Source organism: Marmota monax, unplaced genomic scaffold (assembly GCF_021218885.2).
Source record: "Marmota monax isolate L192 unplaced genomic scaffold, Marmota_monax_Labrador192_F-V1.1 WCK01_AAM20220418_F8-fsc00017, whole genome shotgun sequence".
Taxonomy (NCBI): domain Eukaryota; kingdom Metazoa; phylum Chordata; class Mammalia; order Rodentia; family Sciuridae; genus Marmota; species Marmota monax.
The window spans coordinates 5,520,375-5,536,188 of record NW_026695241.1 but is presented as its reverse complement, the minus strand read 5'-3'; the positions used below and the strand labels follow the sequence as shown (position 1 = coordinate 5,536,188).

At 55.8% G+C, this 15,814-nt stretch overlaps 1 protein-coding gene across 5 annotated transcripts in view; it reads right to left on the bottom strand.

Moving 5' to 3' along the window:
• Ccdc88c (coiled-coil domain containing 88C) overlaps positions 1 to 15,814 on the bottom strand; it is a 114,102-nt gene that overhangs the window by 38,106 nt on the left and 60,182 nt on the right. For 4 of the 5 annotated variants that reach the window (XM_046440644.1, XM_058577684.1, XM_058577685.1 and 1 more), the window contains 6 exons: positions 14,253 to 14,393; positions 13,639 to 13,823; positions 12,899 to 12,980; positions 12,583 to 12,741; positions 3,963 to 4,109; positions 3,360 to 3,504 (listed from right to left, as the gene is read on the bottom strand). In XM_046440644.1, the coding sequence (XP_046296600.1) occupies positions 3,360 to 3,504; positions 3,963 to 4,109; positions 12,583 to 12,741; positions 12,899 to 12,980; positions 13,639 to 13,823; positions 14,253 to 14,393 (859 nt within the window). Of the gene's footprint in view, positions 1 to 3,359; positions 3,505 to 3,962; positions 4,110 to 4,436; positions 5,143 to 12,582; positions 12,742 to 12,898; positions 12,981 to 13,638; positions 13,824 to 14,252; positions 14,394 to 15,814 lie in introns of those variants that run through there. The other variant, XM_046440646.2, reaches the window with a different exon arrangement.

Here is a 15,814-nt window from a genome sequence, read left to right as displayed (position 1 = left end):
TGCGGGCACCTCAGCAGGGAGGGCACCAGGTGAGCGGGTCAGTCTGTCCAGGATAGTGGAAAGCTGTGCCTTACAGATGCCCAGCACCAACCAGCCCAGCGAGAGCCTTATCTCAGAGATCTCTCTTTGTGATTTCATGCTCATCGTATTGAAGAAAAGTGAAATGATTTATGCAAATTGCTTTAAAAATTCTGAGATTATCTGTCGACTCCCCCTCTGAGCATCTCAGATGCAAGCTGTAGGAGGGGGCCCAGTTCCAAGAGTCAGGAATGGGGGTCCTCAGCCCACTCCTGCTGTGAGCAGTGCAGGACTTCAGGTAAGTCAGAGGCTTTACGGGAGGAAAACAGTGGGCATGAGGGCCCCCGAGGAAGGGGGCGAGGCTGCCCCACGCCTGTCTGCCCCTCATCGCCTAGAGCCCCAGCAAGCTCTGGCTCACACGGCCATCTCCACCCAAGCCCCTGCTCCCCACCCATCACCCCAGAGGATGTGGGCAGCAGATCGGGGGGCTTTCACAGCCGAACCCCAGTCTACAAAATGATGTGCGTGTTCGGGTCCTCTGGGCAACCGTAAGGACTGACAGGTGTCTGTTTCCCTCCGTGTACTTCCATCCTCTCCAAGGCTAAAGGACAGATCCTACAGGCCAGACCGTCCTTCAGACCTGAACCAGCAACAGGCTGCAGTGGGGGAGGTGGGGGAGGTGGTGGGGCACACCCCACTCCTGGTGCCCCCCCCCACAGGCACGGTGCCTGGAGGGCTACAAATGAAACTAACCTAATCTAAAATACCTAAGTTAAAACTCCACTAATTCCAAACTTGTCATTCCAATGGTACCTCCGTAGCATTGTGTGTGTGTGTGGGGGGGGGGAATGTGATGAAATACATCACTTTATCATTTTAGCCTTTTTATTTATTTAAAAATTTTTTTTTTAATGTACCAGGGATTGAACTCAGGGGCACTTAACCACTGAGCCACATCCCCAGCCCTTTTTAATATTTTATTTAGAGACAGGGTCTCACTGAGTTGCTTGGGGCCTCGCTGAGTTTCTGAGACTGGCTTTGAACTCGTGATCCTCCTGCCTCTGCCTCCCAAGCCACTGGAATCACAGGTATGTTCCACAGCACCTGGCTCCAATTTAGGCCTCCTTAAGTGAACAGTGGCGTGGCACTGGGACCATTCACATGTTGCTGCCACGTGGTTCTCATCTTTCCAAACCAAAACTCAAAGCACAGAGGATAGTGTTTAGGGTTCTACAAACAACAAGCAGTGCATCACTAAGACAAGCAATGGCTCTCCACCAAGCCCCCAGCTCTTCAGCACGCCTAGAAACCAGGGCAGTTGGGTACTAAGACAGCTGCCCCCTACTGAGTGCCCCGGCCAGGCCAGGGGTGGAGCCTCCCCTTCTCATCTCATTTATAAGTGCAGGGCCCTGTGGGCAGGTTCATTGTCCCACGGCCCCAGATCATCAGCTAACAAATGGAGGAGCCAGGACGTTAAGCCAGGTCCTTCTCACTCGGAAGCCACTATTCCATATACCCAAAAGTATGTTCAGGGGTGGTGCAGGCCTGTAATCCCAGCAGCTTGGGAGGTTGAGGCGGGAGGATGGTGAGTTAAAAGCCAGCCTCAGCAAAAGTGAAGTACTAAGCAACTCAGTGAGACCCTGTCTCTAAATAAAATACAAAATAGGGCTGGGGATGTGGCTCACTGGCTGAGTGCCCCGAGTTCAACCCTGGGTAGCAGGAAAAGGAAAAAAAAAAAAAGCTTAAATATTTGAAGCCAGGCACAGTGACACATGCCTACAGTCCCACTGGTGGGAGGATTACTTGAGCCCCAGCAGGATCTCAGGGCCAGCCTAGGCAACGTAGTAAGATCTGGTCCCCTCATCCCTCTCTCTGTACTAGGGAATGAACCCAGGGGCACTTTACCACTGAGCTACATCCCAGCCCTTCTTAATTTTTTGAGACAGGGTCTTGCTAAGTTGCTGAGATCTCAATAAGTTGCTGAGTCTGGCCTTGAACTTGTGATCCTCCTGTCTCAGCCTCTCAAGCTGCTGGGATTAGAGGAATCTACTAATGTACGTAACCAACAAGACCTGGTGTCTTTTAAAAAAATAAATGCTTCAAAAATAACAATAAAAGGTATCTTCAGGTTTTGCTTACATTATGCAGTAATTCAGGCCACCATTGTCACTGAGAATAAGTCATGGTCATTAATCTTAAAGGATTCACAAATTCCTGACTAATCTATTTATTGGTAAAGGCCCTCCACCCCACCAGCCACCCTAGTTTCAGAGTGTTAAGAGAAATGAATCAAATACCATGAATGTATGATTTTGTCAAAATGAACCCAACGACTATATGTATAACTATAATAATACTCTAAAAAGAAGAAGGGGGGGGATAAACCCAGAGATCATCCTAGGCAGCTTGCACCACCTCTCGGCTCCATCAGGGGGCAGAAATTCCTCCAGGTGCATTTGGACTTCAGAGGCAGGGCATCTCCCAGAGCTCAATGCTCATGGTAACAGTTTAACCAGCTGATTTCAAGTTTGGAACTGACAGGGGCTCTCAAAGAAGCGAAGAAATATTCAGCTGCTTTCAATACCCTTGACAGTATTCTTAGGAATGTTTATCAGAATTTTTAAATACCACCCAAAGAAGCCAAAAGCCCTACCGTGAAGGGCTAAGTAAATATTAACTTATAATGTCAGGTGCACAGGAATGGTGAACGTGTGCTATTTTTGAACACAGGAACTGACTTATTGTTTGCTGGGTGCTGAAGCTTCCTGTTCTAGTGCTGACTGAGGCCCCCACCCTTCCCACACCACCACGGCCATCGTCTCCAGGGGGCCAGCAGAGGGCAGCATTTCAAGCCAGGAGAGAGGAAGAGGCCAGGCAGACCAGCAGAGAACCCGGGTCTCAGGAGCAGCAGCCACTTAGCATCCCCACCCGGGAGACAGAGAACAGACTGCATCCATCTTGCCCAATTATGCAAATCAACAGAGGAAATAATGCCCAGGGTACATTTATAGTGGGGATTAGCAACCACCGGGACACTTCTGCCATCCAGGGCTTTCAGCCATCCGCAGACAGGCCTAAGATGTCCTCAGGGTATCAGCGTGCTGTAATCTGGAAGCTCCTGAGTGTCCATATGGGAAACCGAGAAACCTGGCAACACTTAATTTGTCTTTCACATCCTGACATCAAGACGGCCAGACCCCTCATGTTTTCCCCGGGGAGAACTGTAATGAAACAGTTCCAAATGGCACTTGAAGGAAATCATATTTACTTGGGGTGAATGGATGGGCTGCCTCGACTGACTGAGAGCCAAGGGCTGGCTCCCAGGCCACAGCGCTACCTACCATCCGACAGTTCTGCGTTCTTGGATAGCTGCTCCAGCTCCCAGCCCAAGTGGGCCGACTCATTCATGCTCTGCTTCTGCGCAATCTCGAGGACCATGTTCTCTTCTAGCAGCTCCTCAATCCGCTTCTTATCTGTGTCCCGGTCCTAGGGCAGGAAGAGGGAAGGAATGAGGACAGGCTTGCCGGGGCACGCTGTCTGCCACCATCCTCTGGACGTGAGGGGTGGGGGATGGCATGCACCTGCTCTCCACAACAGACTGAGCTGCCTACAAATGCTCCACTGTGCTAATGACAGCCACCAACCAGTATCTCGACCTGCTACCCAGGTTATGAAGAGAGCCTGAAGGTTTCTAAATGAATGCTCTCTGAACAGAGGAAGTACTACACAGGGCTGTTAGGGACAGGTCGGTGGCTCTGGAGCAGGTCGGAGGCCTTGAGAGCTGTTAAGTGTCCACTCAAGCCCACTGAGCATAGTAAGCTATCTTCCATGGTCCTGAGTTCCTGGGGCAGTGGTAGCAAGGAACCCAGTGGCGAAAACATCAGCAAAGGGCACAGCGCTCGCCCCCACCAGTCTACGCATAGCAACCACACAGCTCGCAATACCAGTTCCAGGTCGTGAAGTTTGGACTTCAGCTGCAAGTTCTCTTTCTCCAGTTCGTGGACTTTATCGCTACGGGCCCGGGCAGCGGTCAGCTGCTCCTCCAGCATGGCCTTGGTTTCAATTAGAATGATGTTGTCTTCCCGCAGCTCCTGGTGACCAAAAGCACACAGGCGCACCCTCAGAGACAGGCACGGGCTGTGGCCACAGGACTCCCAACCAGAGCTCCCTGGGCCCCAGCTGGACCCCATCATCCAACTCAGAGACCAGCCTGCAACAGGGAGCCTGGGCTCCTCTGTGCATCACCCTCGCCTTTCCCATGAGGCGAGGACAAACGGACCTTATCTACTTTAAAAAGAAAAAAAAAAATCAAGGCATTAAGAAAGAAAATATTTAAATTTGGAAAGGTAACACTTCCTCAAGGTCCTGGGCGTGGCCCCAAGGGCCTTGACAGTGACAACCTAACTCTGCTGACAGACCTGGGACCTCTCAGGAGGCTGGCGCTCAGAGTCTCCGGGGAGAGGGGTCCCGGGTCTGGGTTCCTCTCAATTCAACATTCTTCCTGGGATCAGGATCCTGAAGAATGGCCTCTCAGAGGAGCTTCCATTCAACACGCAGTTGCTATTTGAGTATTTTGCACACGTACCCCTGGCAAAACAGAAGTGGCTGGCGGTTTCCTGGAGCCAGGGGGTCTTAAAGAGAGTTCAGCGGCAGCACAGTAAACCCAGCAAGTATGAGCCCTGCGGACACGCACAGCCCAGGGTCTCCACTGCCACCGCCACGGGAAAGCCGAACTGGCCATCGTCTCTGCCGGGCCCTCTCACGGCCTCCTTGGCTCCTCTGTCCCCTGGGCCCTTCCCAGCAACACTCAATAACGGAAGGGGGGGGGTCGCTGCATTTCTGTGGGGGCCCCCCACAGGGACTCGTCGGGTCTCCCCGCTGGGCATGGCCTCCCCAGGCTCGTCCCGCCCACGCGTTACAACAGGGGACTAGCTGCTGCTCCTCCAACACACGCTCCTTTTCCTTTGTGGGCCAGAATCCAAGACTCCTGGTGAGGGGAGCCACCCGCTTCTCGGCCAGCGACACGGTTCTGATCAAAGCCTGGCAGCTGGGGAGAGCTTGTTGGTTAAGACTCTGGACTCACCTGAGTGACCCGTCCCTGCCCGCCCCCCGGAGGCCACTGTCCTGCCCCACACTCCTCACAGCAGCCCTGGGAGGGAGGGAGGGACAGTCCCTCCCTATATACAAAAGACAACTCTGGTTAGCTAATCAAGGAACAAGCCCAAAGTCACTGACCTAAGCTGAGGTTTGCCCTTGGCCCAGAGGGCTGCAGACCCTGGGGTTCCCCCACGTCCAAGGACTTCACCTCAAGGGGCTCAGGAGGTGAGAGGGGCCCGGACGTAATAAGGACACGAGCCAGAGCACATGAGGGGTTCCAGGGGGCTGCTGCCCACCGGGCTCTCACCAGTGTTCAGCACCGTCTCCTGCCAGCACGCCCCGGCACCAGCTCTCAGGCCCCCAGTGGCCACAGAACAGCCTGCCCCGCCACGACAGCCAGCCGCAGGCAGCTTTCAGGATGCGGCTGGAGCTGCCCCTTGGAGTGCACTTGGGAATGCACTCCGGCCGGCCTGCTGAGCCAGGAGTGCCTGGCACTCATTTCCAGGACTTTCTCTCAACCACTGTGGCTGGCCTGTCCTCCTCCGCAGACTGGGAACTCTTGGAGCAAGACTGAAACTCTACTCTGCGGAGCCTCTTGTAAGTGTGCAAAACACCTGTCGGCCAAGCCACCAGTGAGGGGAACTTTGAAGGATCCGGTGGTGAGGGGGACTTTGAAGGACCCAGATACTTCTAACAGCCAGGGATGGACAAAGGTGACCTTGTGGACATGTATCCAAGAGAACAAATCCCCCCCACATGCCTCGACTTCCTCCTGTCCCTGGCAATGGAGAGGCCCACCCCGCCTCAGAAGAGCAGATCTGGAAGACACTGCACCAAGCTCCCCAAGCCAGGGGCTCCCCAGGGGCTGCTGTGCAGGAGCAAGAAGGCCAACTCTAGACGACCCCAAGGCCAGCACACCCCGCTATGGTTCTGACCACAACTAAACCAGGAGGCTACTTAGAGGCCTGACCCTGCCCAGCCAGCAGCTGAGGGACTACATTTATGAAATCACAGGCCAGAGGGCCTATACCCAAGTGGCTTCTAATCTGCCATGGTGACTTGGAGCAGCACTCAGGCACAGGACTCTGTGGGGCACCTCTCCCCAGCTGCCATGTCAGTCACTCCACAACCCTGTGGGTCACTGTTCAACCCAGCATTGCCCACGGAGCAGCCACCAGGGCTTCCGAGGGCTGGGGTGCAGCTCAGTGGGACAGACCTGCCTGGTGTGCACGAAGCCCTGGGTTCCACCCCAGCACCCAGGAGAAAAAGGAGTTTTCCAGGGGGGTCCCAAGCTGGGGCAGAGCGTCTCCTTGCCATCGCAGAACTTAGCGAGTTCCCTGGACTGTGACATTCCCTGCTGCGACAGGCCTCGGTCCCACATGAACAGTGTGAGGCTGGCCCTTGCTGGAATACAGCGGCAGCCCAGTGTCCCCTCGAGGGTGCCTCTGGCACACGGCTCTCTACACCCCCTTTCCTTGTCCTCTGTCTCCCCCTTCTCGTGAAGGCGCAGGCTCGTGCTCACTCCCTGGCAGGCGGTCAAGCCCTGAAGGCAGCCAGTCACATTCCGATCCCCGGTCCACCTGCTTAGCAACTGCGATGCTGAACAAGTTATTAATTAAGCTTCTTTTTTCTCATCTAAAAAAGGAGAGGAACCAATCTTGGCTGCTACACCTTGCAGGGCCCAAGTGCAACACTGTAGCAGGGCTTCCCATGGCTCCTGGCTCCACCAGCAAGGTCACTACTGCTCATCTGGAAGCCTTACTGTGCACTTGCTGGGGCCAGATGTTGGGTCTTCAAAGGACCAGAGAGTAGATACTTCCAGCACTGCAAGAAGTAAGTCTATCACAACTACTCCGCCCTGCAGGGGCACCTGAGAGCAGCCAGACACAACAAACAGGTGTGGCTGTTCCAACAAAACTTTATTTGTGCCAGGCACTGTGGCACACAGCTGTAATCCTTGGTACAAAGAAAAAAAAATTATTTGTAAAATCAGATGGTAGAATGGACTTGACCTATGGACTGTAGTTTAGTGACCCCTGAATAGACAACATGCTGGGCCCAGAGGAATCACTGTCAGTAAGGCACAGACCCCATCTTCTCCGAGTTCACAGTCTGGCTGGGAGTCAGACAAGAAAATATATCAGGACAACACCAAGTGACAAGCACCACCCAGGCTAAGAAGGGGCTCTCCCAAGGAAAAGTGAAGGAGGTGGTGGTCACGGCCTGCAGAGCTCGCCCACCCACCTGATCAGCCCCCTCTGTGACGCCCAAGCCCTATGGGGCTGGATGAGTGAGCAGAGAGGGTGGGCAGGCCTAGGAGGCTCTGTGCAAAGCCCCCGCTCCCGCAGGGCCTGTCTGGCCAGAGCTGCAGGCGAGTGCTGGGCGAGGGGCGTGGGGACGGTCTCAGGGCTGCCTCTTCCCTAAGAGACGCCTGATGAGCCGCTGTTACAGCCGCTCTGGCAGCAGGACTGAGGGATGCACCTGGCCAGTCTGGATTTGCTGGGAGGTGGGAACATGGGCTCAGAGGATGGGGAATGCCAGGGCCTGGGCCAGGGTGGGAAGGGGCAACAAGGGAGCTGCCCCGTGCTGGACAGTGGCTGCATGCCGGACAGAAGATGGGAGGGTGGCAGGTAAAGGTAGGAACCGGGCATGCTGAGCCCCAACTCCCGTGGGTCCTGAAGTGCAGGGGGGCGGGGGGCAGCCTACAGACTGGAGGCAGGGGACTCAAATCAGCCAAGATTTCCTAGGCAACTTCTCCCTCTGAAGGGGACAGAGATGTCCATGAGGGCTGTGGGAACCTCATGGTGAGGGTGAGCGGGTTGCCTGCAACAGGGCAGGCCTGGAGGAAGTGGGCAGGGCTGGCCCCATCTCCCAGGCCCAGATGGGCAGAGCGGACCACACCCACAGCAGATCTTGCCAGCCCATCCCCATCCTAAGCAGGGCCACTGATGCCTTAGGGGTATGGCTTTGGCCCACTCCTCCAGCTGCCTCCTCACTGCCAGCACCTATCCAGGGGCCTTACCTTCTCTTGGGGGCTCCCTGAAGAGAGGGTGGGCTGGGAAAAGCCAACCTGCCCCTATGCCCGGATGCCAGGGCAGGAGCGCCCCACTGGCCCAGACCACACTTGCTCCTTTTATAGATAGGGCAAGACCTGCCTGACACCCAGCAAGTTGCTGTTTTCAGCCAGGACTGTGCCCAGGTGTGGGTCCCTGCCTCTTAGGCTGTTTATTTTGAAACGAGCACTTCCTGGAAAACTGTCCATCCACACAGGAGCTGGGCAAGACCACGTCCACTCTGCCTGGACACACTGCAGCACCTCAGCCTGTCCTTTGCTTTCAGTGGAAATTTTCAGCCAATCACAAAATATGGGAAAGAGAACCTTCCAGGCAAAGTCTCTCTCCGCTGCCCTCTTCCCATGTGGCCCTATGAGGCAACCCCCTGCCAGAGGCCCTGAGCAGACTACCGTTTATAAAGGGAGGCCGAGGGCCCCCAGTACACGTCCCACACTTCCTCCGTCTGCAGGGAGCCCTCCACTGCTCCTCTCTGTAGCAGTTTCAACCCTTATGTAAACTACACCTACAGCCACAAGAAAAAGGTTGCCAGGATCTAAAAACAAGCCATGCAGCTCTGTGTTCCACGTTGCTCTAACCAACCTTGCCCAGGGCTGAGACCTGTGTCCCCTCCCTGCAGCACAAATGTGTTGTCCCTCTGGGGATCTGCAGTGCTGAGTTTCTCAGGGTCAGGATACATATGGGCCACCTGTCACCCTAATGAACCCAGAAGTGTCACACATGTGGAAAGCCACACGAGACGCACAATCAGGCTCCTGGGCCTTCCCAGGCTTTACTCCCGAGGAGACAAGACCTCTCACTTCTCCCCAGACTGAAAAACTGTGTGTGTGTGTGTGTATGCATGCGCACGCACACACACTACTGGAGATTGAACCCAGGACCTCATGCACGCTAGGCAAGCACTCTCCTACTGAGCCACAACCCCAGTCCTTTTTTTATTCTGAAACAAGGTCTTACTAGACATGCATTTTGAAAAGGCTGATCTTGACACACATCTGGAGAACTCTAGAGCCAAATCTTAGAGAAGATTTAAACTGATGGATGTTTTTAACTTTCCCATTTAAACTGAGGTGAGTTAACAGCTTATTTAAAATGGTAGATGTCCACTGACAACTAAAAGAATATAAAAGAAAAAAGGGGGGCTGGGGTGGTGCTCAGTGGTAGCACGCCTGCCTAGCATGTGTGAGGCACTGGACTCGATCCTCAGCACCACATATAAATAAATAAAATAAAAGGTCCATTGACGAACTAAATATTTTTTTTTTAAAAAAAGATAAATGTCCCTTCTGTCCTTTTAACTTGGATCATACTCCAGCCACCAATGTTTTATCATAAAAAACAAAATCTACTAAAGGGTCTAAATAACTGTATCACGCACACCTCTGCACACACCACCTAGACTGTACAACTAGCCTTCTGCTGTATGTGCTTGGTCTCATCCTCCGTCCCTGGCTCCACCCACTTTCTCTTATTTTCTGGGTGAGCACACCTTGTACCTGGGCCTCTAATCTACAGTTATAACACCTGCACGTCAGCCTCAGTTCAGACACATTTCTACACAGTGCTGTTTTACTCACTTAGACATTGTTCTTAAGGAGTCTCAGGGTGAATTAGAACGTGCACCATTGTACTCTGAAGAAGATCTGGATTTTTAAATTAAGTTGGATACATTTGAAACACAAACAGACCCACTAAAGTCACTGCATTTACACAGCGCTGGCCCCCTGACTCACAGCCTTCTGAGCACTAGAGGGACGGGCTGGCCCAGGCCATTGCTGCTGGGCAGAGACAGTCATCTCCATCTCCATGGGCCCAGACAGCACCTAGATCTCGTGGCAAAGCAACTTGTCTCGGGGTCTCTGAGTTCCAGTCCAGCACACACCTGAGTGCTCAGGGCTCCAGGGAGCCTGTGCTCCTGTGCTAGGCCTCTGCAGGTGTCTGAGAAGCCAGGGCTCCACAGCAGGACAGCAGCCACCAGCTCTGCAAAGTGAAGCCCAATGGAACCCTCCCACGAGCATGGGCGCGGGTGCACACGGTCGGAGGCAGCTCCTGAGGCAGCTCCGTGCTCCCCGCCCTCGTGCCAAGACACTTGGTAAGGATGGCACACCACATAATCTGCGTAGCTACAACCCGCTCAGCCTCGTCTCCCACCACGTCCCCAGCACCCCAGCACCCCAGCACTGGGTGACTGACCTCACGGCTGCCTTCTCCCTGCACACTGCTCCGTTTCTCCCTCATGGCTGTCCCCAGTTGATTGCCCCAGTTCAGGACCCCTTCCACCATCGCCTCCCCAGGAAAGCCTTCGGAGCCCCCAGGGGCAGGAGGTGGCCTCCTCTGCCTGGCACTCAGACACTGTCCTAGCTGCAGGCTTCCTCGCGGAGGCAGGGAGCCCGTCTTCTCCAGAACTGTCTCCACTCTACCCGGTCAATGTCCCTGCAGGGAGGAGGCCAAGTCCCCCCCACACGGAGGTTTCAAGCCTGGGAGGGACCACGGAGTGTTTGTTCTAAGCCACCTGAGCAAAGGTTGAAGACAGTCCGCAAACCTGCCTAAAGTACTCAAGGAGGAGCCACCAATGCTGCTGTCTGTCCTCACTGCCACCGGAGTCAGGAGGCCATGGGCACCCGGGAAGAGAACTCTCTCCAGGGCCCTGGACTCCGTCAGCCAGGCCCAGCTTTTCAGCTGGGAATGTCTGGGTGTCCGTAAACCCATGCACATCGCCCCCTCCCTGGGAGCAAAGATCTCATGGACGCTATCTTCTCTGGTGAATGATAAAATGGATATAAAACTTAAAAGCACTGCTGAACTCACAGGAAATTTTCATTATGAGAATTACTAATCGATATGAAAAAACTACTATTACTACACCGAAGCAGGGAATTTGAGAAAATGGGTCCCCACGTAAATCCCCCCAGAAGCCTAGAGGCTCCAGCTGAAAGGGCACAGCTCACCTCCAGACCCTCTGTGCCTGGGGCAGGCAGAGCAGGCAGGGCAGGCCGAGGGGAGCAGGAGGCTTGGCCAAGGCCAGGAATGAATGTGGAGACCGGCCCCTGGGACCCACCACATCCAAGGGACAGAGTGTGGTCATGATCCCCGGGTGTCACACTGCACTCCTGACCCTGTGTTTGGGGGCTGCACACAGTCCCTGACATACAGGAGCCGCCGAGGCAGGGTTTAGAAGCCGGGGCATGACGCTCCGACCCTCCCAGGCACATGCCTAGGCCCTAGGACCATCTGTGCCAGGATTCATGCCTCAGAATCAGCAGAGCCAGTGTTTCCAGACAAAGCCAGGCCGTGGCCTGTCCTTCACCCCTTGCTCAGGCCTAGTTTGCCTTTATACAGCATCCAGGAGGACCTGTCAGCAGGGCCACTGAGAGTCACCCTGTCACCCTCATTCCTCAGGGGACACACTGTGGAACAAACTACACTCAGCCTTTTCCAGCCCACCTCCATCAGCCCAGGGCCCAGGGTCAGCTGCAGCACCAACCAAGCCTTCAGCACAGCAGGGGACGGACACTCCCAGGCCTGTGCCCAGCCACCGCAGAAAGCCCCCGGCCAACAAGTCCCTCAACAATGTGCCCACACCCTGGCCTCTCCGGGCTCATGTTTCCTCAGTGGCACAAGCTCACACAGGTAACCAGCACCACCTTTGAGGCCCTGGGACGAGCGGAAGGCAAAACTCCCGTGTCTCAGAAAAGGTCCCCGAAGCCACTGCCAACATGGGGCCTCAAGGTGAGAGGTCGAAGCATCAGGGACCCTCCTGGGTCTGGGTCCCAGTTCAGCCTTAACCTCTTCACCTGTATCCACCCACAACCTCCACAGGATTTAAAACGAGGCCTTGAGCCAGGCACATGGCAAACACCTATAGCCCCAGAACTTGGGAGGCCGAGAGGGGAGGATCTCTGGCCCAGGAGACCCGGCTAGCCTGCCAATGCCACAGACAAAATCAAAAACGTAAACTCACATCAAGTCAGGTTAAGAAGCCCTCCCCCACTGAGGGTGCACCAGAGTTACGGCTCAGGGACCCTCCACTTCTTCGGACCTCAGTGGCACCACTACTCCTGTTCATAGGTGAGGAAACCAAGTCCCAGAAAATCACCCAGAGACAGCCAAGTCTCGGCAGTGGGGAACACACAAACAGAAGGTCACTGTTGTGGCCTGAACCAGGAGAAGGGAAACCCCTAAAGGGACCAGTGTCCTTGTCAACTATGTCCCTTCCTACACCCATGACAGTCAGCAGAGGCACAAGGAGGTCCTTAGGAAGACAGGCTGAGGTGCAGGGCAGTGTCCACCATGGCGGTCTCTGGCTCCCACCCCCCAGTCCTCCCAGGACGGCCAGTCTGAAGGCGCTTCCGCGGGCCCGTCCAGCGGAGCGCCTGGAAGCCGGCCACCTGCCCACCTCCATGCGGGCCTTGTAGAAGTCCACGTCGTGCAGCTTCTCCTTGCAGCGGACCAGCTCCATCTCCAGCCTCTCCACGCGGTTCGCCTTCTCCCTCAGCGAGTCCAGCTCGTCCCGGTAGGCACGGGCAGACCGGGCGTCGGCTGCCAGCTGGACATTCTGCAAGGAGGGCATAGGCAGGGAGCCAGCTCAGGGTCACCCCCGGACAGGGAAGGGCCAAGTCCCTAAAACGTGGCATGTCCAGGACCCTCCAGGTCCCATGGCAGGGTACCCCAGCCCCGTCCACCCAGGACACACGGCCAGGCCTTCCGCTCACCTCCTGCTTGACCTTCTGTAGCTCCAGCAGCAGCTGATCCACCTCATGCCTGGTGTCCACAAGCTGCTCTGTCTTCTCCTCGCTGAAGGGGCAGGAGAGGGAGGAGGAGTGTGGGGAAGGGTCTTCCATGGCAGGCCCTGGGAACAGGCTACCACTTCCCAAGACCACGGCAAGAAAACGAGGTGACCAGGGCTTCTGGGTGTGGGAAGGGGATCTGTCTGCCTATGGGGTCTGCAAAAACGTCCCTGGGTAAAACGGATCTTCTCTTGCAAAGTTTGTTAACGCTTGCCCTCAAATTACATCCATCCCACAGGGTTCCCCGTGAGCATGCAGGACAGGAAAGGAGACCCCAGCCACAGCTGTAGGAGCCCACGAGTGGGCTGCGTGGGGACAAGGATGGGCAGGTAGCTCCCTAGACGACGGGTGAATGACATTCATCAGTGCAGGAAACGGGGAGAACAGGCTTTCCAGATGCAGTTTGGGGCCACCATGCGAGGCTCCCCATTGTCACTCCCTCCAAGGAAACACAACTACATGATCATCCTGATCCCAACTAGGCCTGGGGACAGCAGTCTACTTCTGACAATCAGCAACCCTTGGGTGGACAGGAGCCACCAAACCAGGACGAAGTCCCCCTCCCTGTGGGGCTCACAGAGGGCAGATGCTGGGTCCCAGAGTCAGAGAGCAAACGCAGAGTGGCCCCCACCAGCCCCAGGGTCACACAGAGCTCTCCGACTCACAGCTCCTGTCTGACACGACGCAGCCGGGCCTTGGTGTCGGCCAGCTCCACAGCCAGGTGCTGTTTGTCCTCACTGGAGAGGCTGCTGGTGGGGCTGGGCGTGGAGTCGGCACTGGAGGACTTGGCGGGGCTGGGCGGGTGCTGCGCCTGGAGGTAGTCCCGCTCCTGCGTCAGGTCCACGATCAGCTGCAAGGGGAGAGGGCGGACAGAAGGGACGAGTGGCAGCGCACCCGGGGCCCGGCACACTGCCCAGGCTCAGAGTGGGTGGAAAACCACCCGGAGAAGAGAAGCCTTCAGCTGGGAGTGCAAAACCAAGAGGCGGGCGCTGAGAGGACAGTGCAGGTCTTCAAACAGAGCTTAAGTATTTAGTGGGACAGAGGAGGGAAGGAGGGTCTGAGTGGAGAGGGACCCCAAGCTGGGCCTCCTGGTCAGCTTCTGCCCACTCTGTCCCTTTCATCATTCACTGCAGGGGCATCACCAGGAACAAGTGGGCATCACCCATGTCCCACCCCCAGCAGATCCGGCCAGCAGGACAGGGAGGTGTCCAGCCCTAGATGGAGGAGGAAGGCCAGCCCCGAGCCCATCGCCGGCCGAGCTGTCCCCAGGCGGACGCACCTCGGTGCTCTCGTCGCGCTCGTCGATGAGCCTGCGCAGGTGGAACACCATGCTCCTGGACAGCGCCTCCAGCTCCTCAGGGGCCACATCGGGCAGCTCCAGCCACTGCAGGTCGAACACGTTCTCCTGGTTGTGGGTCACCTGCGGGCACACATGTCCAACACTGCAGAGGCCAGCGCGGGTAGCCCTGGGGTTCCTGAGCTCCTGCCTGCCAACGGCCACACAGTGGACGGCACAGGAGAGAGGAGGCTGCTTCACTCCCGCGTTATCAGTCCCTGTGGCGTGGAGAGCAGGGCCCCTTCAGCAAGGCTGGGCCAAGTCGTCAGAGGAGTCCGCCATGCACACTGCTCTGCTTTCACCTTTTCAAATACCAGAGAGAACCCCTGACAACTGTCCCCCTGGAAGGTCCTGGGATAACAGGATATTTGCACTGAGGCGAATATCTATGTACAATGCAGGCAGGCCTCCGGGGGAAGGATGAGGAAGGGGACTTTAGTTCTTTCTCAAAGTAAAATCTAGTGCAAACAGGGCCAATGTCAAGTCTCCCCCGCCAGCATGGGGGGCCCAGGCCACCGTGGGTTACTCTATTCAAAATCTAGAGGAGGGCTGTATCTCAGCCCACAGCCACAGAAGGCCAGCGGGCTCCATGCCTCTCCGTGAGCAGGGAGCGGGATCTGGTCGGACCCATCCTCTGGCTTTTGGAAGAACATCATTACAGTTCTCAGACCTCAGAAAAGGGAAACAAAAGGGCATCCACTCAGTGAATCGCTCCAGGAAGGTTCTGAAGTTATTCAGAGCAGTAAAAATGCCAGAGAACAGCTTTAAAACACACACACACACACACACACACAGAGCAAAAACAAAGCCCTCTCTAGGGCCCTTCAGTTCCTCCAGGGACAACACCCGCTTTCCTCTCTCCCCAGCTCATGAAGGACAAGCCCGGACAGAGCTGATCTCTGAATTAGAGATCTCACCCCATCACACGGATGGGGCTGGGATTCAGAGGCCAGGTGCTGAGCTGCTCCATTCCCAGGGCTGGGAAAACCCTCGGGCTCAGGGGCTCTGGGGCTCGGCTCCAGGACTTGATGCCAGCAACACAGCGTCACCAGCAGAGCTTTCAATTAAAGGCTCATCTCTCCCAATTCTAACAAGCAGATCCCTCATGGGTCCTGGGCACCTGAATTTTTTTTTAAGTACCAATAAATTCTGAAGCCAGTGGCCAGGGCCAGCCATTAACTGGTCATCACACAGCCTCTCCTGGATGTGTGTGTTCGTGTCCTGTGGTCCAGGCACAGAAGGCATCGAGTGGTAAAGACCTGACGAGCCTAGGGGAGCTCGTTCCTGGGCAGGTACAGTTTCAAAGCACACAAGGGAAACGAGAGGGAGAACAGTTCACAGGCTGACAGGTGGCCAGCAAGGGCTGCCAGTGTTCACTGAAGTACTGACTTTCCTCTGGTGGCGCTGGACCCCGGTCCACCATGAGCCACATCTGTCTCCTGCTTCAAACTCTTAATTCAGAACCCACTACCCAGCAACACCCTGGCCCCGCTGCCTCTGTCCAC